Source organism: Balaenoptera acutorostrata, chromosome X (assembly GCF_949987535.1).
Source record: "Balaenoptera acutorostrata chromosome X, mBalAcu1.1, whole genome shotgun sequence".
NCBI lineage: Eukaryota > Metazoa > Chordata > Mammalia > Artiodactyla > Balaenopteridae > Balaenoptera > Balaenoptera acutorostrata.
Genome location: NC_080085.1, coordinates 104,730,219 through 104,752,389, shown reverse-complemented (window position 1 = coordinate 104,752,389; position 22,171 = coordinate 104,730,219). Strand labels below are relative to the sequence as shown.

Genomic DNA, 22,171 nt, shown 5'->3' with positions numbered 1-22,171 from the left:
AGAGAAAATCTCACAGAGATGATGGCAGGGTCTCCTTTTACCTCCTCAAAATTCAGCCGTTCATGTGGCTAGGGTTCCCCTAGGCTCTCCAGGACTCATTATTGGTGATAAGGGGCTTGGCGGCAGTGTGGGGAGGTTCCCATCTTAATTCCTTCTAGCGATTTCTCTGTCCGCCATGCCACAAGTGACTTGACTTGCTATTTCTAACTGTCAGCAAGGCAGAAGGTAGAGCCAGCCATGCTAGAGATATCCGTTAATGTTCTTATTAGAGTAATGAACATCTTGGCTTCTAACAAAGATGTTCATTAGAGAAATAAGAACACTTCCAATGAAACCTGCACATGGTATCCTCACTTTACACTGGTGCCTTCTTAGTGTCCAGTTTGGACTCACCATTTGCAGTGGTTGTCTGTGTGCTGAAATACTTCATGCTTAAGTCTTGTGGTGCTTCGCCTTTTGCTTGGTGGCTTGTATGATGCCTTCACCCTGAGATGAAACTTTCTATGATGCCTTCACTCTGAGACTTGAAATTCTTCTATTTTGCCTAAAAATCTCTCTGAATATCCAACACTTGGGGGGTATTCTATAGAGATTTATAGCAGTGGCATGAGAAAGAAATTTTTGTTAGCAATTTGGACTTTATAAACCACTTTTATTTTAGAATTGCATTCTGTCATATATATGACATTGAGCAGAATTCCTATTCAGTAGAGATGGAACTTCACAGTTCCATTGTATGAGGTATTTGGATTTTTAAATCAAATGCCAAATAATTTTTGCTTTTCATCTCTAATGATAATATGATTGTACCATCATAAGTATGTAACTACTCTCAGACTCAAGGCAAAATTATTCCTGCAATGGATCTCTCCTTTGGTGACCAAGGTATTTGTCATTGTAATTACTATGTAAAAATAGTCCAACAGTAATGATCTGCTTAGCATTTTAAATTCATACCATATTTTCCTATCAAGTTATGCCAACATGCTGGGCTACAGAAGGCATACTTGAAAGTGTACGTTGGTCTACTTAAAGGTTGACCCATTTAAGCCAAAGGAGTCTTGATCCTATTGCCACAAAGTGATTAAACCACTTCATTTGAGTGGATAACACTTTCACATTAATAGCGTCCTTTTAGCAAATTACTGCTCTCGTGCACTAGTTGTTCACCTGAAAGTTTACGAGTACCTGCAGAGACGGGGGCCTTCTATAGCCTAAATTGAAAATATTTAGTATATTATTTTCTTTGGTAGAATCAGAAGACAATGTCCCACCCTTCAAAATAAACTTAAATTTGTTCTCTTTAAAGCTGCTCAAGAAGCCAGAAAAAGGCGATGAAAAAGAATTGGACAAAAGAGAAAAGGCCAAGAAATTGGACAAAGAGAATCTGAGTGATGAAAGAGCCAGTGGGCAGAGTTGTCCATTGCCCAAACGTTCTGATGGTGAATTTAAAGATGAAAAGCCTAAGAGGTCGGTAGTCGAGGGCTCTTTGGTACATTTGTTTTCGATATGTTTCTAGGTGCTAGTTTTACTGCTACTTTCTGGACTTGTACCTGAATCAAGATACTTGGTTTTATGAGGTGTAGGGGGATGAGGAGGACAGGTTTCATATATTTTAGTATCTTAATCTGGGTGAATGACTTTGGGGGTTTTTTTAAATTGTTTTTCAAAATACTAGTATTTTTTTTAAAATTCTGCTCCAAAAGTTCAACCTCATTGTAGTGGCCAAGTCAGGATCAGAATGTTCCTGCATTTGTGATTAGAAGAGCTTTGAGGGTGCATTCTCAGATTTGTTTTTCATGCAGACCTGAAGATGAGAGTGGCAGAGAATACAGGGAGAGGGAGCGGGATTATGAACGAGACCAAGAGCGCATACTGCGGGAAAGAGAGAGGCTGAAGCGGCAGGAGGAAGAGCGCCGCAGGCAGAAGGAGCGCTATGAGAAAGAGAAGGCTTTTAAAAGAAAGGAAGAAGAAATGAAAAAAGAGAAAGAAGCCCTTCGGGATAAAGGAAAGAAGCCTGAAAGTACAGAACCAGTAGGCAGCTCAGAAAAAACTGAAAAGAAAGAGGAAGTGGTTAAGAGAGATCGCATAAGAAACAAGGTGCTGCTTTTCGTTAAACTTATTTTCATGAGGATTTTTTTTTTCTTTTCCTGCAAGTATAAAGGAAAGGGCTAGCTCGTTGTTCATTATAGAATTTTAGGGGAACTTTAACTATCTGCACCTTTTCAGTCTTGGTGGGGTCCTTTTATTAACTTATTGTTAATAAGATTGTGTATGTATTTCAAACACACACAAAAGTAGAGAGAACAGAGGAATAATGTGATGTACCCATCACCCAGCTTCAGCAATTATCACCTCATGGCCAATCTTCTTTCTACTCTAGCCTATCTTACTCCTACTGGATTATTTTCAAGCAAATCCTAGACAGATAATTTCTTCTTTAAATACGTCAATATTAAGAGTAAAGACTTTGTTTTTTTGGCCACGCCCCGAGGCACCATGCAGGATCTTAGTTCCCCAGCCAGAGAGCGAACCCGTACCCCCTGCAGTGGAAGTGCGGAGTTTTAACCACTGGACTGCCAGGGAAGTCCCGAAGACTCTTTTTCTTAATAAAATAACCCTAGTAGCATTTTCACACCAGAAAAAAAACCCAAAACTGACAATAACTCCTTAGCATCCTACCTACTCAGTGTTCAGATTTTCCCAATTGTCTCATTAACATCTTTTTTATAGGCTCTAAACAAGGTCCACAAATTGTATTTGCTTGAAATGTTCCCTTGTCTCTTTTAATCTAAACAATTCCTCCTCCTCTTGTTTTCCTACCATTTATTTGTTGCAGAATCCAGTTTGCCCTGCAGAGCTTCTAACAGTCCAGATTGGCTAATTACATTCCTGTGGTATCATTTAACATGTTCCTCTACCTTCTATGTTTCCTTGAAAACCAGTAGTCATATCTAGAGCAGGGTCAGCAAATTTTTTCTGTCAAGGGCCAGATGGTAAATATTTCAGGCTTTGTGGGCCATGTGGTCTCTGTCACAACCAGTAAGCTTTGTAGGAAAGTAGGCATAGACAACATGTAAAAGAATAAGCCTGGCTGTGTGCCAATCAAATTTTATTCACAAAAACAGGTGGCCCCTCATCTAGAGGCCTGAATATATTCAGACTCAATTGTTGGCAAGAATACTTGATAGGTGGTGTTGTGCAGTTCCTACTGCATCATATCAGGAAGCATACAATGTCTGGGTGTCCTTTTATTGTGATGATAAGATTGATCAGTAGTAATCATATTATGGTTATGTGATAGGATGTCCTTGCTCTTAAGATACACAAGCTGAAATATTTAGCAATGAAGGGTCATGATGTCTGCACTTACTCTCAAATGGTTCTGCAAAAATATAATGTGTCTATATACGTGTATGCCTGCACACACTAGAGTCGGAAAAGGCACATGTGACAAAATGTTAACCATCATGAATCTAGGAGAAGGGTATTAGGTATTTGTTGTACAAGTTTGGCAACATTTCTATAGATTTAAAATTTTTTAAGATAAAAAGTTGGAAAAACAACTGATCAATTAGTTCACGTATTGTAAGCCTGATCCATATATTATAAAATTTTATATCAGCCTTTCTCCTAATAATTTTGTTTAGATGCGTTATTTCATAAGGTGGGGGAAAGGCAAGAAAAACACTTGATCCTTTCCCTTTATTTACAGTATTCAGAGTAATGAGTTGGTATCCCAGCAACTTGTAGGGGCTGTCCATGAGCTTTGTTCTGTTTAGTCTTTAAGAACTTGTGGATTTAGAAATATTTGGTGTACTCCAACTTGTTACTATCAGTTATTGTCCTTGTTGATGGTTAAATTGTCCCATCTTTGCACAGTAGGAGCCTCATCATCTGTTTCTTTAAATGCTACGCAGCAGTCTCATTTGTTTTAACGTTTCATCTTGTTAAAATAGTGAAATATTTTGCTGGAATTATTCACTTGGGAATAATGCTTTAAGGCTAACTTTCATATGTCAGAGAGAAAGGGCAAGGAAGGCTCATGTCGTGTTTTACTGAAGTTGAAAAAAGGCCTATACATTTAAGTTTTCCAAGGCCATATTGTCATAATCAAACACATTACTTGAACTGAGGGGTACCTGGTGACTTTATTGAGGATTATTTAGGAACCTGAGATCTAAAGTGCCACCTAGAGAGTCTCAAGCTAGGCGGTTACCTTGTTAAACCTGAATTAACAGACAGTCATATTTGTGCTAAGTTACAGGGGTCTGAGCTCATAACTTCAGGGAGGTCTTCATTTAAGACTTTGCATTCTTTATTATTGTTGTTTTTACTCCTAAAATTTTCTCAGGTGGTGGTGCATTTTAAAGTCAATTTACTGATGGGGAAGAGAGATAGCCAGTGGCCATGGTTTCTAAGGAAAAACTATTCAAGCTAATTCAGTTCATCTTGAGATGGTTAAGAAAATTAGGCAGTAGCCTTATCAAAAATTTACTCTAGGCATATAAAATAATACTTATTTTTAACTGCTGCTTAAAAAGTGAAACGGTTGTTTTTCCTTGTAGATAGGGGAAAGGAAGCGGGCAGTTTGAAGCAAATTAACCATCGACACTTACTGTCATGTACTGTGCCCTCACATTTTTGGTCTTGTGTGGGTTCTTTTTGGTATATATCAATATATAACTTAAGACTCTGAAAATCCCCTGTAAATGCTTAGTAGCAATGTTGTAACATTAACATTTCATTTTACTTTAGGATCGCCCAGCAATGCAGCTTTACCAACCAGGAGCTCGAAGCCGAAATCGACTCTGTCCCCATGATGACAGCACCAAGTCTGGAGATTCAACCATAGAAAAAAAGCAGGAAAGTGGTATTAGCCATAGAAAAGAAGGAAGCGAGGAGTGACAGGTCCAAATGGCCTTAGGTGTCCTGACTGTCTAGGCAGCCAAAGAGCACGAATTAAGCAATCCAGAAGTGCCTTCAGGGCGAAGGAATAGAGAGAGAGAAAGGGGGTCGCTGTGCTGGTGGGGTACACTGCAGAGGAGTGTGTCTTGCGTCAAAGCAGGACCCCGCTTGCACGCTCCGATTGGAAGTACAATTTCATTTTTCATGCAGTTCCTACAAATTAATTTTAAAGTGTCCGACAAAGCTGAGGGAGAGGACATACATTGCAATTTGCAGGCAGGAAATGTCAAGAGAGGACTTAATTAGGTATGACACGAGAAGAAGATACGGGAACTGGCTCTAAAATCAAAAGGTTTTGTTAATCCTGGATTGAATTTTCTTAATTTCAGTGGAGCAGAGTCACTTTGAAGTCTTGTTCAGATCTAGTTATAGTCATTGTTGGTGATAACTGTTGACTTTGTGTAGTGTAGAAGCAACAAGCATGTAATTGTAATACAAGTACAGTGAAGGATATAACAGATTTTCGCTTCTGCAAAAATTTAAATAGTCATGTCACGTCTATATCCTATGTCCTAAAGTTTTAGGGTTAGTTTTAGTTTTTTGTTTGCTTACGTGAGCTTAGCATAAAAAAAACTTTTTTAACATCTCCTTTTGCCTTTAGCAATTTTTATATTACTAAATTTTAACCCTTAGTTGGTGCTTGACAATCCAGTCTTTGTTTTATCTTAGGTCTCATAAGCCGAGTGCCTACCGTCTCCAGGAAGGAAACTGCACCAATATTTGTTCCTGTTAAATAGCAACTTTTATTCTTAGCTTGTTTTGCAGTCGATGCCAATAAATATCAACATCACTCAAGTACGAAGCTAAGTGTGTTTATTAACTTTATAAAATAGCTGTTAGTTTTGAGAAATTAAACTTTTGATAATTAACCTTTTGGGAATTTTGAAAGTGGATGAATGATATTTGTTACTACCTTCACTAGCACTATGCCTATATTTTGCTCACCAAGAAGACCAAATCATGGTTCACCACTCTTGTTCCATAAGAAACAAAATGTCTGGACAACATCCTTGAGCTGCTGCTTCATTTCCATGCTGCCAGCTTCTCTAATGTGATGTCAGTTTGCCTTTACTTTATAAGTCACTGCTTTATGTTTACTCAGCTTTTAGAAACCAGTAGCCCAAGAGGCAGGTAAAGAGGAAGAGCCATCGAAGGTGACTGAAAGAGAATGGTCCTCAACTGGGAGAGAGTACTGGCATAAGGGAAGGGGTATTTTCAAGGAGGAGAATGGCTGGCAGTGTCCCATGCCACAGAGAGATTAAGGAAGATAAGAAATGTGCACTGTTCACTGGATTTGGCAGTATTGAGGCACGTGTGAACTGGTGAGGCAGAAACCATGTGACAGTGAGGGGTGAGTGGCAGGTGGGAAGTGGAGATGGGGGCAGTTGGATATACAGGTCTTGGAGCTCAGAGAAGAGATTTGGGCTAGAGATACAGGTTTGGAATTCATCTATTTTTAGGTGATCATTGAAGCCATGGGCCTGGATTTAATCACTTAGGGGGAGAGAGTAGAGAAAGAACAGAAACAGACCTAAGGCCCAGCCTTAAAGAACTCTAAGGATACTATACAAGTAAGGAAATGTATCTATAAAGACAGAAAAGGAGTAGCCAGAGAGTAGGTGAAAAACCAGAAGACTGGTATTATATTACCTAACCCAAGGATAAGAATGAAGAAGGGGAGTGGCCATCAGGGTTGGATGCTGCTGGAAGGTCAAGTGTGATGCCTGAAAAAAGGCCATGGGGGGACTTCCCTGGCAGTCCAGTGGTTAAGACTCCACACTTCCACTGCAGGGGGTAAGGGTTCGATCCCTGATCTGTCAACTAAGATCCCACCTGCCATGTGGCACAGCCAAAAAATATTTTTTTAAAAAAAGGCCATGGGATTCAGTGACTTACAAATCATTGATGACCTGGAATGATAAGGAATGAAAGCCAGACTGGGCTGAGAATGGAAACAGCATAGACAACTTTTCAGAGAAGTTTGGCAGTGAAAAAATGACGATGATAAAGGGTATTGGGGAAGGATTTTTTTTAATATGAGAAATACTAAAGCACGTTTAGAAGCCAAAAGGAAAGAACTGAGAAAGGATGAATACCCAGGGGAAGTGATAACCACTAGTGTAGGTTTCCTGAGAAGGCAGGTGAAAAGGGAACCTCTTGGCAGCTTAGGAGAAGCATCACCCCAGAACCATCAGTCATGAGTTGGCATCACTTGCCTCTGTACCCAGCCTGGGGCCCGTTGCCAGCCCTCTCACAGCTGTTTTCATGTCAGTACCTCCGTCTCTTGTTCTACTTGCTGCCCAGTCCAACTCGTTAAACCACACTTCCCCACCCCCTTTTTTTTTTCTTTTAATTAATTAATTAATTTTTGGCTGCATTGGATCTTTGTTGCTGCATGTGGGCCTTCTCTAGTTGTGGCAAGTGGGGGCTTCCCTTATTGCAGAGCACAGGCTCTAGGCACGCGGGCTCTAGAGCGCAGGCTCAGTAGTTGTAGTGCACGGGCTTAGTTGCTCCGCGGCATGTGGGATCTTCCCGGACCAGGGCTCGAACCCGTGTCTCCTGCATTGGCAGGCGGATTCTTAACCACTGCGCCACCAGGGAAGCCCCTCCCCACTCCCTCTTAAATTTCTTCCATTCACTTATGTATTCACTTAACATTTACTAGTCACGGACTGTGCGGAGGCCCTGGGGTTCAAGGGCTCAAGTCCTTGTCCTTGAGGAACCATGTGGTGTCAAGAGACGACCAGAGGGCTTCCCTGGTGGCGCAGTGGTTGAGAATCTGCCTGCCAATGCAGGGGACACGGGTTCGAGCCCTGGTCTGGGAAGATCCCACATGCCGCAGAGCAACTAGGCCCGTGAGCCACAATTACTGAGCCTGCGCGTCTGGAGCCTGTGCTCCGCAACAAGAGAGGCCGTGATAGTGAGAGGCCCGCGCACTGCGATGAAGAGTGGCCCCCACTTGCCGCAACTAGAGAAAGCCCTTGCACAGAAACGAAGACCCAGCACAGCCATAAATAAAATAAAAATAAATTAATAATTAAAAAAAAAAAAGAGACGACCAGAAATAACCAGGGCACAATGCACCATGTGAGAGGGGCTGTGGTGATGGCCTGGGGTGGGAGTCTCCTGCCCCTAAGCTGCCAGGTATTGCTGAAGAAAATCCCTAGACCAGACAAACTGCTGAGACTGCAGGAGGGCCCTCCCTCCTGCTAAGCAGTTGATTCCATTTTTGCCTTCTTCGGACACAGGTTTGATTTCTTTGGAAATAAAGACAGGATGGAGACAGCTCAGACACTGGATATCTGAACATTCACCAAGCACCTCCTATGTGTTGGCACTAAAGCCACAGTTGTGAACAAGGTCCCCACCCTCCAGATGCTGACAGCCCTGGAGAGTTTGCTGCTCTGGTGGAGAGAAGCGATGCTAAGGGAAGTAGGCAAGAGAAATTCAAGGAGTGAGGGCAGTGGGAATAGCTACCTCCAGGGCAGTGAAAAGGGAGTGGCTTGGGCATTCATGAGGCTTTCATGCCTTCAAAATCAGGAACCACACCCCCTTGCCCAGCAGGCATATACAAGGTAGTCCTGAGGCAGTAATTTAACTGATTATAAATTAAGATCTAACTGCCTATGGTATTCACAGACCTTATCTAAACTAATTCCATAGGAGAAAGATTAGAGGAGTTTTGTGGCCTTTTGTTGGTATATAGAGGCTCTATATGTTACATGTTTTTATGGGGGTGGCCCAGAATTTTCTTTACTGTCTCTGGGACTGTCCTCTACATGACAAAAATTTATTATGACCATTTATATCCTTATTAAGGAAGGCAAGGAAGCAAAGACAGGCTGACATTTGGTGAATTCTTAGAAAGTATGTACCGACAATACATAGGATTGGCCATTCTTAGAAATCTCACAGAGCTCATTTATTCATCCACCAAATATTTATTAAGCTTATACTACGGAGGCATGGTTAAATACATGATTGTTCATTGCTACTGTAATGCATGATGTATTATCTATATTTCCAGACTTTAAGGCTATCCTCCATATCTCCAGCCCTGACCAATCCCTTGATCTCAGATGCAGCTCCCTACCGGACATCACCCAATGACCCCAAGTATCCCTGGCCCCAAATTGAACTCAACGTTCCTCCCATCCTCCTGCTTCACAGAGGATGTGAACCACCTACTCACTCAGCACTGAGGATCATGTCTGACTCCATCCTCACTCCCGAAGGCCACTCAATCATCCTGTGCCATTCATCTCCCTCCTCTCCAGGCCTTCATTGCCCTAGTTCAAGCTGCCATCATTCATGCAGTCATTTATTCATTTGCCATTTTTTGAGCACACACCATGTACCATTCATGTTCTAGATTCTGGAATTACATCAGTGAACGAAACAGACAAAATTCCTGCCTTCATGGTACTTACATTAAAGTGGAGAGAGAAAGTAAATAAATCAAGCAAAATACGTATTGTTAGAAAGTGACAGGTGCTTAGGAGAAAAAATAAATCAGGGGAAAGGAGTGTGATGTTCATGGATAGGGGTTGAAAGGCTTCAATGAAAAGATGACTTTTTTTAATATTTATTTATTTGGCTGCATCGGATCTTAGTTGCTGCGTGCAGGATCTTCGTTGCGGCATGCGGGATCTTTAGTTGTGGCATCTGAACTCTTAGTTGCGGCATGCATGTGGGATCTAGTTGCCTGACCAGGGATCAAACCCGGGCCCCCTGCATTGGGAGCATGGAGTCTTAGCCACTGGACCTACCAGGGAAGAAGATGACTTTTGAATAAAGAGTTGAGGAGGAAATGAGATAAAGAAGAACCAGAAAAAAGAGATTCTGAAGGAGCAGGCAGAAGGATAGGAAGAAAACCAAGTGTGCTGTCCTGGAAGCCAAGTGAAGAAAGTATTCTAAGAAAAGGTCAACTGGATTAACCAAGATGGCGGAGTAGAAGGACGTGCTCTCACTCCCTCTTGCGAGAGCACCAGAATCACAACTGGCTGCTGGACAATCATTGACAGGAAGACCCTGGACTTCACCAAGGAGGACACCCCACGTCCAAGGACAGAGGAGAAGCCACAGTGAGACGGTAGGAGGGGCTCAATCAGAGTAAAATCAAATCCCATAACTGCTGGGTGGGTGACTCACAGACTGGCGAACACTTATACCACAGAAGTCCACCCACTGGAGTGAAGGTTCTGAGCCCCACCTCAGGCTTCCCAACCTGGGGGTCCGGCAAAGGGAGGAGGAATTCCTAGAGAATCAGACTTTGAAGTCTAGTGGGAATTGATTGCAGGACTGTGACAGGACTGGGGGAAACAGAGACCCCACTCTTGGAGGGCACACACAAAGTAATGTGTGCATCGGGACCCAGGGGAAGGAGCAGTGACCCTGGGGGAGACTGAACCAGACGTACCTGCTGGTGTTGGGGGGTCTCCTGCAGAGGCGAGTGGTGGCTCTGTTTCACCGTGGGGATAAGGACACTGGCAGCAGAGGTCCTGGGAAGTTCTCCTTGGCGTGAGCCCTCCCAGAGTCTGCCATTAACCCCACCAAAGAGCACGGGTAGGCTCCAGTGTTGGGTTGCCTCAGGCAAAACAACCAACAGGGAGGGAACCCAGCCCCACCCATCAACAGTCAAGTGGATTAAGGTTTTACTGAGCTCTGACCGCCACAGCAACAGTCAGCTCTACCCACCACCAGAGCCTCCCATCAAGCCTCTTAGATAGCCTCAACCACCAGAGGGCAGACAACAGAAGCAAGAAAAACTACAATCCTGCAGCCTGTGGACCAAAAACCACAGTTACAGAAAGACAGAGAAGATGAAAAGGCAGAGGGCTATGTACCAGATGAAGGAACAAGAAAAAACCCCAGAAAAACAACTAAATGAAGTGGAGATAGGCAACCTTCCAGAAAAGGTCAACTAAGACAAATGTTGATAGGTCAGATCTGATCCGAGAAATTAACTTAGGATTTAGCAACACAGAGGTCACTGATGATCTTAAGTACAGTTTCAGCTTGAGTGCTCGGTGAAAACCTGATTGGAGTGGGCTCCCGAAAGGATGGGTACCCACTAGGATGGCTGTAATTTTTTTTAATGGAAAATAATAAGCATTAGCGAGAAAAATGTGAACTCTCACGCAGTGTTGGAGGAAATGTAAAATGGTGTAGCCATTGTGGAAAATACCCCAGCAGTTACTCAAAAGGTTAAACAGAGTTACCATATGACCCAGCAATTCCACTCCTAGGTATATATCCAAAATAATTGAAAACAGGTACTCAAACATAATTGCACACCACTGTTTATAGCATTATTCATTATAGCCCAAAACACAGAAGCAACCCTAGTGTCCATCAACTGATAAATGGATAAACAAAATGATTATGTCCACACAGTGGAATATTATTCAGCCATAAAAAGGAAAGAATTACTGACACATGCCACATGAAGGAACCCTGAAAAATTGTGAAAGAAGCCAGACACAAATGGCCACATAATGTATGATTCCATTTATATGAAACGTCCAGAATATTCAAACCCATAGAAACAGAAAGTAGGTTAGTGGTTGCCTAAGGCTGGGGGGAGAAGGGGAATGGAGAGTGACTGCTAACGGGCACAGGTGTCTTTTGGGGGTAATGAAAGTGTTCTGGATTAGATACCGGTGGTGGTTGTACAACCTTGTGAACATACTAAAACCCACTGAATGGTACACTTTAAAATGGTGACATTTATGGTATGTGAATCATAGCTCAAAAACAAAAAAAAAAAGAATGAGGAGAGTAATTGGAAATAGTAAATATAGACAAATCTTTCAGTTTTGTTGTAAAGGAAGGAAAACAGCAGTAGTTGGAAAGGGAGTCGGGGTAAAGATCAGGTTTTTAAGATGGGAGAAACGACTGCGTATTTATTTGTGTGTTGATGGGAACAATCCAGGGAAAAGCAGGGACAAAAAGGGAGGAACTGCCAGAGGCAGGTTTCTGAATAGGTGACAGGGGTTAGGATCCATTGAAGGAACAGGACGAAGGCAGAGGATTAGAGTACAGTGCTGGTAGCTGGGATGCGGTAGGTGAGTTATGGAAGTTCTCCTGCCATTGCTGAAGTTTCCTCGGTGGCTAGGAAGCAAGGGCATCACTGAGAGTGAGAACGGAGGAAGAAGGGTTAAAACTGTCATTTAGGCCAAAAGTGGACCAAGCCTGGCCACTGCCTATTTGTGTACAGCCTGCTAAGAATGGCTTTTATATTTGTAAATGATGGAAAAAATCAAAAGAATAATATTTTGTGATACAAAAGAATTCTACGAAATTCAAATTTTAGTCTCTGTAACTAAAATTTTATCGGAACCTGGTCACACCCACTAGTTTATGTACTATCTAGCTACAGCAGCAGAGTTGAATAGTTGTAATAAACATCATATGTCGCCTGCAAAGCCTAAAATATTTGCTATCAGAAAATGTTTGCCAGCCCCTGGCCTAGGCCCTTGCTAATCACAGGCCAGCAGCATGCAGGTCACCTGGGAAGTTGTCAGAATCTGTAGTCGACCAAGATCCCCAGGTGATTCGTGTGCACACTAAAGCTTGAGGAGCACTGCTCCAGGAGAATGGGAGGGTGGCTGCACCGGAGAAATGTAGAACTGTGGGGCAGCCTTCAGGGCCCACTTGAAGTCAGTGGTCGTGAACCCGGAGTGAGGTCAGTCGGTCTCCTCCAGGCTCATTCAGCTGTCAGAGGCACAGGCTGTCGAGCAGGTGGAGGACTGGATTTACTAGGGTTACGGTCTCTCCAGGCAAGTACAAGAAAGGGCAGGGTGTGGACGAGTGAGTGGCTGATACAATTTAAGCTAAATAAGGAGGGAAGAGGAGACACGGAGGGGCAGCGGAAGGAACAGGGAAAGGGCATAGGTTCGATGGATGGGTGGTCCCGGTGGGGTGGGAGCATCGTCGTCAGTGCTGGAGTCCTAGGGAAAGTCAGCTGCAAGGACAGCAGAGAGCGGGATCATGCCGAGGTCGAAGGGCTGGCAAGGGAGCAAGTGGCTGCGGTGCAGCGGAGGACGGGGTCACCGGAGGAGAGGAAGCCAAGGGGCCGCAAGTGGATACTGAACTCACCAGGAATCATGACAGGAGCAGTGCTGGAGAGAGCGGCAGTGAGCCAGGAGCTAAATCTGCAAGGAATGAAAGGGAGAGACTGGGAGGGACTGGGAAGTAGCTGCAACAAAAAAATCGCATCTTTGTGCTGGGACTGCAGCAGTGGCCCCCGTGGGCTCCTTGTTTCCACTCTTACCTCCGCTTCCATCTGCTCTCAGCACAGCTGCCCAAGCGATCTTTCTAAAATAACCACATAAGTGCTGCTTGCCCTTCAAAAGCTTTCAACGGCTCCCATTTGCCTTCAGCAGTCATTTTGAAGCTCTACTCTGAGGAACCCTCTTGGCTGGTCAGAAGTGCTTCAGGGGTTCCTCAAACAAGAAGTGTCCAGGCCAAACAGTGAAGCTGTCAACTGCCCTGAGGGGCCTGTTCTTCTGTTTTGTCTGTTTGAGGTACTGAACTCTTAGTTGCGGCATGTGGGATCTAGTTCCCTGACCGGGGATTGAACCCAGACCCCCTGCATTGGGAGTGCGGAGTTTTAGCCACTGGACCACCAGGGAAGTCCCTAGCCAGCCTCATTTTAACTTGATTACCTCTGTAAAGACCCTACCTCCAAATAAAGTCACATTCTGAGGTACTGCATAAATTTCAAAGTCAAACTGACCAGATTTGCTGACAAATTGGATATGGGATGTGAGAGAAAAGAGAAGAGTGGACGGCTTCCCTGGTGGCGCAGTGGTTAAGAATCTGCCTGCCAATGCAGGGGACACAGGTTCAAGCCCTGGTCTGGGAAGATCTCACATGCCGCGGAGCAACTAAGCTCATGTGCCACAACTACTGAGCCTGTGCTCTAGAGCCCGTGAGCCACAACTACTGAGCCCACGTGCCACAACTACTGAAGCCCGTGCGCCTAGAGCCCGTGCTCCAGAATGAGAGAAGCCACTGCAATGAGAAGCCCACGCACTGCAATGAAGAGTAGCCCCCGCTCGCCGCAACTAGAGAAAGTCCGTGCGCAGCAACTAAGACCCACCACAGCCAAAAATAAATAAATAAATAAAATAAATTTAAAAAAAATTTTTTTTTTAAATGAGGAAGTATTTTTTAAAAAAGAGAGAGAAGGGTGGAAAATAAATTTTGGCCTAAGCAACAGGAAGAATGGAGGTGACATTGCTGAGATGGGAAGGACTTTTGAGTGAGCCAGTTGACGGTGAAAATATCAGGAGTTCTGTTTGGGACACATTAAGTTTAAAGACATCTATTAGACATCCAGGTGGGGACGTTGAAGGTAGTAGGAGTTCAAGGAGACATCCAGGCTGGAGACATACATTTGGGTGTTGTCAACCAAGAGAGTATTTAAACTTTTTTTTTTTTTTGGCCGCGCTGTGTGGCACGCGGGATCTTAGTTCCCTGATCAGGGATCAAACCCGTGCCCCCTGCAGTGGAAGTGCCGAGTCTTAACCACTGGACTGCCAGGGAAGTCCAAGAAAACATTTAAAGCCATGATATTGGATGAAGTCACCAAGGAAGGGAGTGTATATAGAAAAGAGAAGAGGTCCAAATCTGAACCTCAGGGCTCTCCAATGTTAAAAAGTGAGATAAGGAAGAATCAGCAAAAGAAACTCAGAAGGGGTGCCATGCAATGTAGAAGGAAAGAACAACAAGTGTCCTATAAAGCTGTAAGAATTAAAAGGATGATTTATATAAGCTCTTAGCACAGTGTCAGTCACACTCTAAACCTGAGGAAATGGTAGCTATGATGATGATGATAATGACGATGGTAATTCATCTACTAAAGGCTAATTTGTTGCTCCTTCTGGTCACCAAAAAGAAAATACTGGCTCTTAAATAAATAATAAAAATCCAAGGTAAGAAGCCCGAGGTCTCACTTGAATTAAATGTAAATTTCGATGAGGATCTGAATCTAAAAACTGGGTGGGATTAAAGTAACTAAACTGTTGCTGTTAAAAACCGGTAATTATTCAGGAATTCCCTGGCGGTCCAGTGGTTAGGACTCCGTGCTTCCACTGCAGGTGGCACGGGTTTGATCCCTGGTCGGGGAACTGAGATCCTGAAAGCCACGTGGCGTGGCCAAAAAGCAAACAAACAAAACCCTGGTAATTACTAAATTGGGCTCAAGCTTCCTATGGTTTCTGTATTCCCTCTCTAGATCTAAGGCACCAGCATCCAGTTGCCCAAGGCAGAGACCTGGGACTAAGACCTGCTAACTTTATGTCACAATCACCTTTTTTTTTTTCCACATATGTAACCATTTATTAAGAACATTCAAAAAAATATGGAACACTTCACGAATTTGTGTGTCATCCTTGTGCTGGGGCCATGCTAATCTTCTCTGTATCATTCCAATTTTAGTATATGTGCTGCCGAAGGGAGCACCACAATCACCCCTTGATCTTGTTTCTTCTTATTCAACGTCATGGTGACTACCTTACTTTGTGCCACCATCACTTCTTGTTTAGACTATTTCCAAAGCCTCCTACCTAGTTTGTTTGTTCTACCATCTGTCACTACCCCAATCCAGGGATTCGAAACCATTTTTGTGCCATGGAACCATTTGGCAGTCTGAGAAAGTTTCTGGACTTATTTTCAGAATTTTAAAAAAATTATTTATTTATTTTATTTTTGGCTACGTCGGGTCTTAGTTGCGGCATGTGGGATCTTTGTTGTGACATGCAGGATCCTTTGTTTTGGCATGTGGCTCTCTAGTTGTGGCTCACATGCTCAGTAGTTGCGATACGCAGGCTTAGTTGCCCCGGAGCATGTGGGATCTTAGTTCCCCAACCAGGGATCGAGCCCGCGTTCCCTGCATTGGAAGGCAATTCTTAACCACTGGATCGCCAGGGAAGTCCCTCAGAATCGTTTTTTTAAAAATAAATTTTATTTATTTTTGGCTGCATTGGGTCTTTGTTGCTGCATGCAGGCTTTCTCTAGTTGCGGCGAGCGGGGGCTACCCTTCGTTGCGGTGCGCAGGCTTCTCATTGCAGTGGCTTGTCTTGTTACAGAGCACGGGCTCTAGGCACACGGGCTTCAGTAGTTGTGGCTTGTGGGCTCTAGAGCACAGGCTCAGTAGTTATGGCACACGGGCTTAGTTGCTCCGCAGCATGTGGGATCTTTCCGGACCAGGGCTCGAACCCGTGTCCCTTGCGTTGGCAGGCAGATTCTTAATCACTGCGCCACCAGGGAAGTCCTTCTCAGAATGTTTTTAAATGCATAAAACAAAGTACACAGGATGATAAAGAAAACCAATCACACTGCAATACAGCTATCAAAATATTTTCTAAAAGAAATGTGTACTATAGCAACATACAGGATTAACAGAGTTCTTGTGGGTCTACTGTAATTTCAAAGAAGTGATGAGTACATAAACGATATTTTGAGACATCTGCATCAACTGCAGTGTGATATGAAACCATCTTTGATTTCTATTGGTGATCAAGTCACAGGTACTGCTAATGTCACTGTAGTTTGTTGCCTACATTTGTAAATAAAGAAAGCACTACGTTTCAGAGTTTGATGAAAACGAAGTTGTGATTTTTTTTTTCCATCCACGTTCATGTACCCTGTGAATTCTATACATTGACCCTTGTGGACCCCAGGTTAAAAACCCTTACCTTAATCTATTGGTGCAAAAATGCTTGAAGTGACTGTAGAGATCTTTGTTTCTAAATGGGGAGAAGAAAAAGATGAAAACGGGGAACATTAACATCCAAAACGTGTGCCATTAATTCCTGTACATTTTGCCAAAGGTGGGTTACAAAGTCAGTCTGAGCTTCCTAGCAGCCAAGGAAATGTTCTGTCCAGAACTTTCTCAATTTAAAACCTTGATTGGGGCCGTGATCCTTAGTACTCTGCGTTGTGTAAAACCTTGATTGGTTATACAGTGCTGTATGTCAATTATATCTCAATAAAACTGGAAGGGAAAAAAAAAAACCTTGATTGGCAGCCTCTTGCCTAGTCTAAAGCCCCATGGCCAACACCACTGTACCTTCCCATCCCGCACGGCCCAGCCTAGTGGAAACAACCGCCGAGAAAGAGCCGGGGGCCAACCCCCAGCCCACTCCGGCGGGGCGTTCCCAGCCCCCGCCCCTAGGCGCGCTCCCTCCCAAACGCAGGACCGAAGTCCCTTGCGCCGGAACATAACATCTCCCCCGCCCTCGCTGGAGATAGCCTCGCCCACTCCGCTCCTCCCGCCTTCGGAAGGGTTTCTGCCTTGGCATTTATTACGGACTGTCTGTCTCACCCATGACACAGGGTGCCCCTGGCACACTAACGGGCTCCTGAAAAACCCACTTACGGAACTGAAGCAAAGGGAATTCCATTTCGCACGAACGAGCGCGGTTTCCCACGGCCTCACGGGAGCGTGTGCAGAGAGCGGCCGCCAGGGGGCGTTGGTTGGCGCACGGCGTGTCCTCCCCAAGCCCCGCCCCCCGGCGGCGCCTTCTAAACACGTCCTTCCGCTCGATTCCTCCTCTTTTTCTCTTGTCCGCCATCCTATGTGTGGTTGGATTTGCTCCTCGTCATGGTAAGTCCATCCGTTACCATCAGCTCTGGGGTGGCTTTCCGAGACCTGAGGTCTCCGCGAGTTCGCCGGTGCCGTGGGCTGCGTCGATGTGCGGGACCCTTTTTAAGGCCTTTCCCAGAGGAGATGGAGTTGGGCCACGGCTCCAGTCCGAGGGCCTGGCGGGAAGCGAGCGAGCACCTGGGGAGGGGCGGGCTGCGCCGGGCCCGCGAGGTCCGAAGGGGCGCTCTCTGCTCCAGGCCACTGCTCAGGCGGGCAGGGATTCCCGTTTTTCCCGGAGCGAACTCTGTTTCGGGGGCAAGAAGAGAAGTCGAGGGGGTACCCCAGAAATCGTGGCCTGACTTAGGGCTGCCTGCGACACGCGGGATGTTCCTGGCATCGAAAAGGGAATGCAGGCTGCTGGTTTTCGAAGACTGCTTTTACTTGGGGGCCAGGATCCTTCCACGTTATGAGATTACAGGACTTTTTAGCCTTTTGTTCAGGTACTTGAACGTCACCTCGTAGAAACGCCTGGATCAAGGGGTGATGTGCTCTGAATGTGACGGGAAACTGGGAAAGTCATCCTTGGGAAAGTGACGTTTTAAATAGAGTTAGAATTAATACCAAAATGCTCAGCGGGCTAGAACAGATTTACCGCAAGTCAGGGACTTCGTGTAAATCCTTTTTTTTTTTTTGCCGCTCCGTGCGGCTTGTTGGATTCCCGACCAGGGATCGAACCGGGGCCCCCAGCAGTGGAAGCGTGGGATCCTAACCACTCGACCACCAGGGAAGTCCCAGTACCCTGGTGTACAAAATAGTGCGCTGAGACTCACTGACTTGCAAGGGATTGTTCCTGAAAACCACGTGCTTTAGTCCCCGCCATCTCTGACTATAGCCCTCTCAGTCCTGGGCTGACAGCAGGGAAGACTGGAACACCCCCTAGCCTTGGAGCAGAGAGAACCTGGGTTTGAATCCCAGCCAAATCTGCACATTAATACTCTGCTTTGGGGCAGGTTACCTACCTTCCTGACTACTGATTTTTCTTTGAACTGTGGGAATTATGGTATCTGCCTCCGGAGAAGTGAGGAACAAAGCAAAGGGCAGTGATGGGTTTAGCATCGAGAGGGTTGTTCTTGGTATATGTTAAGCATTCGACTATTTGTTGGATTTAGGGAGTTCCCGACTGAATCATTGGAGCAAGCTCTGGTATTGCTGTTAAATTGATTGCATTTCCTTCCCAGTCTTCTCACAAGACTTTCAGGATCAAACGATTCCTGGCCAAGAAACAAAAGCAGAATCGTCCCATTCCCCAGTGGATTCGAATGAAAACTGGTAATAAAATCAGGTAAAGGCAAACACTCCCCACCCTTGTGTTTTGTTGAATTTAGGATTACTTTGGGGGCATAAATGCACAATTGAAAGTTCTATGCAATTTAATTCGTCCTGAGCCACCATTCTGAAATTCTTTTGTTTTTTTTTTAATGTGCTTCTTCTGGGTTTCTGGACACAGTCAGCCCACAGCTGGGCTTAGGGGCAGACACTCCTCCAATATTTGTTAATTTCCTTGTTGTCTTCAGTCTGAGCCAGAACATAAGATGGAAGGCTGTCTCATTACACATCCCAGTGGGGAAGATTATAGTGTTTATCTTTTCTAAAGATTGGAAGATTGCTTTCCACTGCAGAAGTAATTGAAGTGATGGTTTTAGGAGAAAGACATTACTAGAATTGCTACAAAGGACCTCCAAGGTCGTCTAGGCTAACTCCAGGCAAAGCTATATCTAAAACTCCGGTCTCCTGCATGCCTTTCAGCCAAAATATTTTCAAAGCATTTTTAAGCTGACACTGTAGGGTGAGCCTAGCAAGTGGGTCCCTGCCAAGATTAAGACTGAAGCTCAGGAGTGCAAGATCGTGAAGCTAGTATAGAAGTCTGATTTGGTTGTATGGCAAGTAGAAGTGGGATTAGTTGGCTGATGTGAAGACCAAGATGAAGATGTGAATTGTCAGGGCTAAAATTGAAGGCCCATTTCCTTAATTCATTTAGCCAGTTAGACGTGAAAATCGCCACCCACTGTAGCTTTATAGGCCAATTGATTGCAACCTTTGGTTTATAGTGTCCTCATCCAATGATGGTAGGACCTGCCTTTATAGTTGTGAGGAATGAAAGAAATGTATATAAAGCTCAGTGCCTAGCTCAGTAGAGGGTACCTGCAATTATCAGATGCTGGTCTCTTGCTCTGTGGTCTGGCTTTTTGTGCGTGTGTGTGTGTTGTCTAACTTTTAAAATGTATTGAAAGCAGGTTGCAATTACAGTGCTCCGTTTCGTGGAAGTACTGACATAATCCTGCTGAAAGAAAATCTGTGTTGATCATTTTTGATTTTACCTTTTATGGGGGGTAAAATCATGGCAGATCGACATGAACATTTCTGAGATAGCCTTAGCTCTGCAAATCACTTGGCTCTGGTATTGAAGTGACTGAAGGTGTTAATGTATTATTAAAATTATGCAAGGGCTTCCCTGGTGGCACAGTGGTTGAGAATCTGCCTGCCAATGCAGGGGACACGGGTTCGAGCCCTGGTCTGGGAAGATCCCACATGCCGCGGAGCAACTAGGCCCGTGAGCCACAACTACTGAGCCTGCGCGTCTGGAGCCTGTGCTCCGCAACAAGAGAGGCCGCGACAGTGAGAGGCCCGCGCACTGCGATGAAGAGTGGCCCCCGCTTGCCGCAACTAGAGAAAGCCCTCGCACAGAAATGAAGACCCAACACAGCCAAAAATAAAAATATAAAAATAAATAAAGAAATAAAGATTACTCTTTAAAAAAGAAAGAAATAGGCTGCATTAAAAATAAATTATAGGGGCTTCCCTGGGGGCGCAGTGGTTGAGAATCTGCCTGCCAATGCAGGGGACACGGGTTCGAGCCCTGGTCTGGGAAGATCCCACATGCCACGGAGCAACTGGGCCCGTGAGCCACAGCTACTGAGCCTGCGCGTCTGGTGCCTCTGCTCCGCAACAAGAGAGGCCGCGATAGTGAGAGGCCCGCGCACCGCGATGAAGAGTGGCCCCCGCTTGCTGCAACTAGAGAAAGCCCTCGCACAGAAATGAAGACCCAACACAGCCAAAAATAAAAAAAATAATAAATAAATAAATTTTAAAATAAATAAATAAATAAATAATTTAAAAAGTGAATGAGTGTACACTTGGGGAGAGGAGAGAGCTTCTCCAGTACTTAGTCCCTATAAGGAACCAGTGTGTGTTTTCCTTAGCCTGGAATCATTTTGAGAGGTAAAAAATTGCTTTGACTAGTTCTTTAACACATCTAGCAAATCGTTTTTTACTCTCCAAAAAGAGCTCCAAACTTGTTAAAGGTAGGGAAAGTGGAACCCTTTTTCTTTCAAAGATTTTTATGGTACTTTAAGGCAAAGTTTGTGGTCAATAAGAGCAGCTAAATTGAGGTCAGACTGCCTTTGTAATTTGTGATTTCCTTCTGTGTAGGTACAACTCTAAGAGAAGACATTGGAGAAGAACCAAGCTGGGTCTATAAGGAGCCTCACATATGAAGTGGCACACATAATCAGAACATCACTAGTGTCTGGAACAGCTGCCTGTGTTTGATGCTCTCTCCTCTTTTCTTGATCTTTCCTCACCACTGCTCACTGTGTAGCTCAGTAATAAACCATGTGAACCTTTTGTTGGAACTGTTATTGTATTATTCTGGTTTGTGATGATGTACTGAATAAATACCCCTCCTATCAGATGTAACACAGGACTGTTCAATGATAGAAATGTTCTCTAGTTACCAGGTACTTAGAAGTATGGCTAGTAAAAGTAAGGAACTGGTTTGTTAGATTTTGTTGTTTAATAGCTCCCTGTAACTAGCAGCTCTTATACCTACTGTTACGGGAAGTGCGCGTATGTGTCATTCTCATACCTGAGGGTAGCACCTTCTTAAAAGGCTTTTGGGGGCTGGCGTACCACGACGCAGGCAGGGTCTTAGTTCCCTGACCAAGGATCGAACTCGTGCAGCCTTAACCACTGGACTGCCAGGGAAGTCCCATAAAAATCATTCATGTACTATTCTATGGTGCCAGTCCTCAAAGAGTAGGAATCACGTGAACCAGGGATTGGCAAACTGGTCTGCTGAATGTATGGCCTGTGAACTAAAGTTCTGCATTTTTTAAAAATAAATTTATGTATTTATTTTGGCTGCGTTGGGTCTCTGTTGCTGTGCGCGGGCTCAGTATTGGTGGCTTGCAGGCTCTAGGGCGCAGTCTCGGTAGTTGTGGCGCACGGGCTTAGTTGCTCCGAGGCATGTGGGAACCTCCCGGACCAGGGCTTGAACCTGTGTCGCCTGCATTGGCAGGCCGATTCTTAACCACCACACCACCAGGGAAGTCCCTGCATTTTTAAATGGTTGAAAGAAATCAAGAGTATTTTTGACATTTAATACATTCAAATTTACAGGCCAGGCACTATTAGGTACTTGAGTTTAACCGATGGATAGACATGTATGTTAGGCTAGTAACAGGCCAATACACAGGCCATATCTAACGTCTGGGAAAGGTGGGAGGAAGCCAGAGTGCCAGTTACCTGTGGAATTAGGCTGGAACTGCC

The 22,171-nt window shown here is 44.5% G+C and overlaps 2 protein-coding genes, 1 long non-coding RNA gene and 2 other non-coding genes across 10 annotated transcripts in view; 3 read left to right on the top strand and 2 right to left on the bottom strand.

The window, feature by feature from the left end:
- UPF3B (UPF3B regulator of nonsense mediated mRNA decay) overlaps positions 1-5,763 on the top strand; it is a 43,404-nt gene extending 37,641 nt beyond the window's left edge. For 5 of the 6 annotated variants that reach the window (XM_057537748.1, XM_057537750.1, XM_057537749.1 and 2 more), the window contains 3 exons: positions 1,310-1,470; positions 1,806-2,100; positions 4,759-5,763. In XM_057537748.1, coding sequence (XP_057393731.1) covers positions 1,310-1,470; positions 1,806-2,100; positions 4,759-4,908 — 606 coding nt within the window. In that variant the 3' untranslated portion in view covers positions 4,909-5,763. The remainder of the gene's footprint in view (positions 1-1,309; positions 1,471-1,805; positions 2,101-4,758) is intronic. The other variant, XM_057537751.1, reaches the window with a different exon arrangement.
- A 6,090-nt stretch (positions 5,764-11,853) lies between these two features.
- Positions 11,854-17,487, bottom strand: LOC102999635 (uncharacterized). The gene is made up of 3 exons (XR_450659.2): positions 17,357-17,487; positions 16,674-16,724; positions 11,854-13,124 (listed from the first exon to the last, which is right to left on the bottom strand). It is a non-coding gene; the product is annotated as an uncharacterized LOC102999635 (long non-coding RNA).
- Positions 15,332-15,438, bottom strand: LOC114237242 (U6 spliceosomal RNA). Its single transcript, XR_003622942.1, has one exon. It is a non-coding gene; the product is annotated as a U6 spliceosomal RNA (small nuclear RNA).
- RPL39 (ribosomal protein L39) lies at positions 17,448-21,758 on the top strand. The gene is made up of 3 exons (XM_007178595.3): positions 17,448-17,584; positions 18,802-18,905; positions 21,053-21,758. The coding sequence occupies exons 1-3, from the start codon at positions 17,582-17,584 to the stop codon at positions 21,099-21,101; spliced, it is 156 nt and encodes a 51-aa protein (XP_007178657.2). The 5' UTR covers positions 17,448-17,581; the 3' UTR covers positions 21,102-21,758.
- LOC130706552 (small nucleolar RNA SNORA69) lies at positions 19,851-19,984 on the top strand. Its single transcript, XR_009006774.1, has one exon. It is a non-coding gene; the product is annotated as a small nucleolar RNA SNORA69 (small nucleolar RNA).
- Positions 21,759-22,171: the final 413 nt, after the last annotated feature.

Bases quoted from the DNA above. Each gene is read 5' to 3' on its own strand.
- RPL39 (XM_007178595.3), top strand. The intron at 18,906-21,052 runs GTAAAGGCAAAC...CCTTCTGTGTAG, and splicing joins AAAACTGGTAATAAAATCAG to GTACAACTCTAAGAGAAGAC.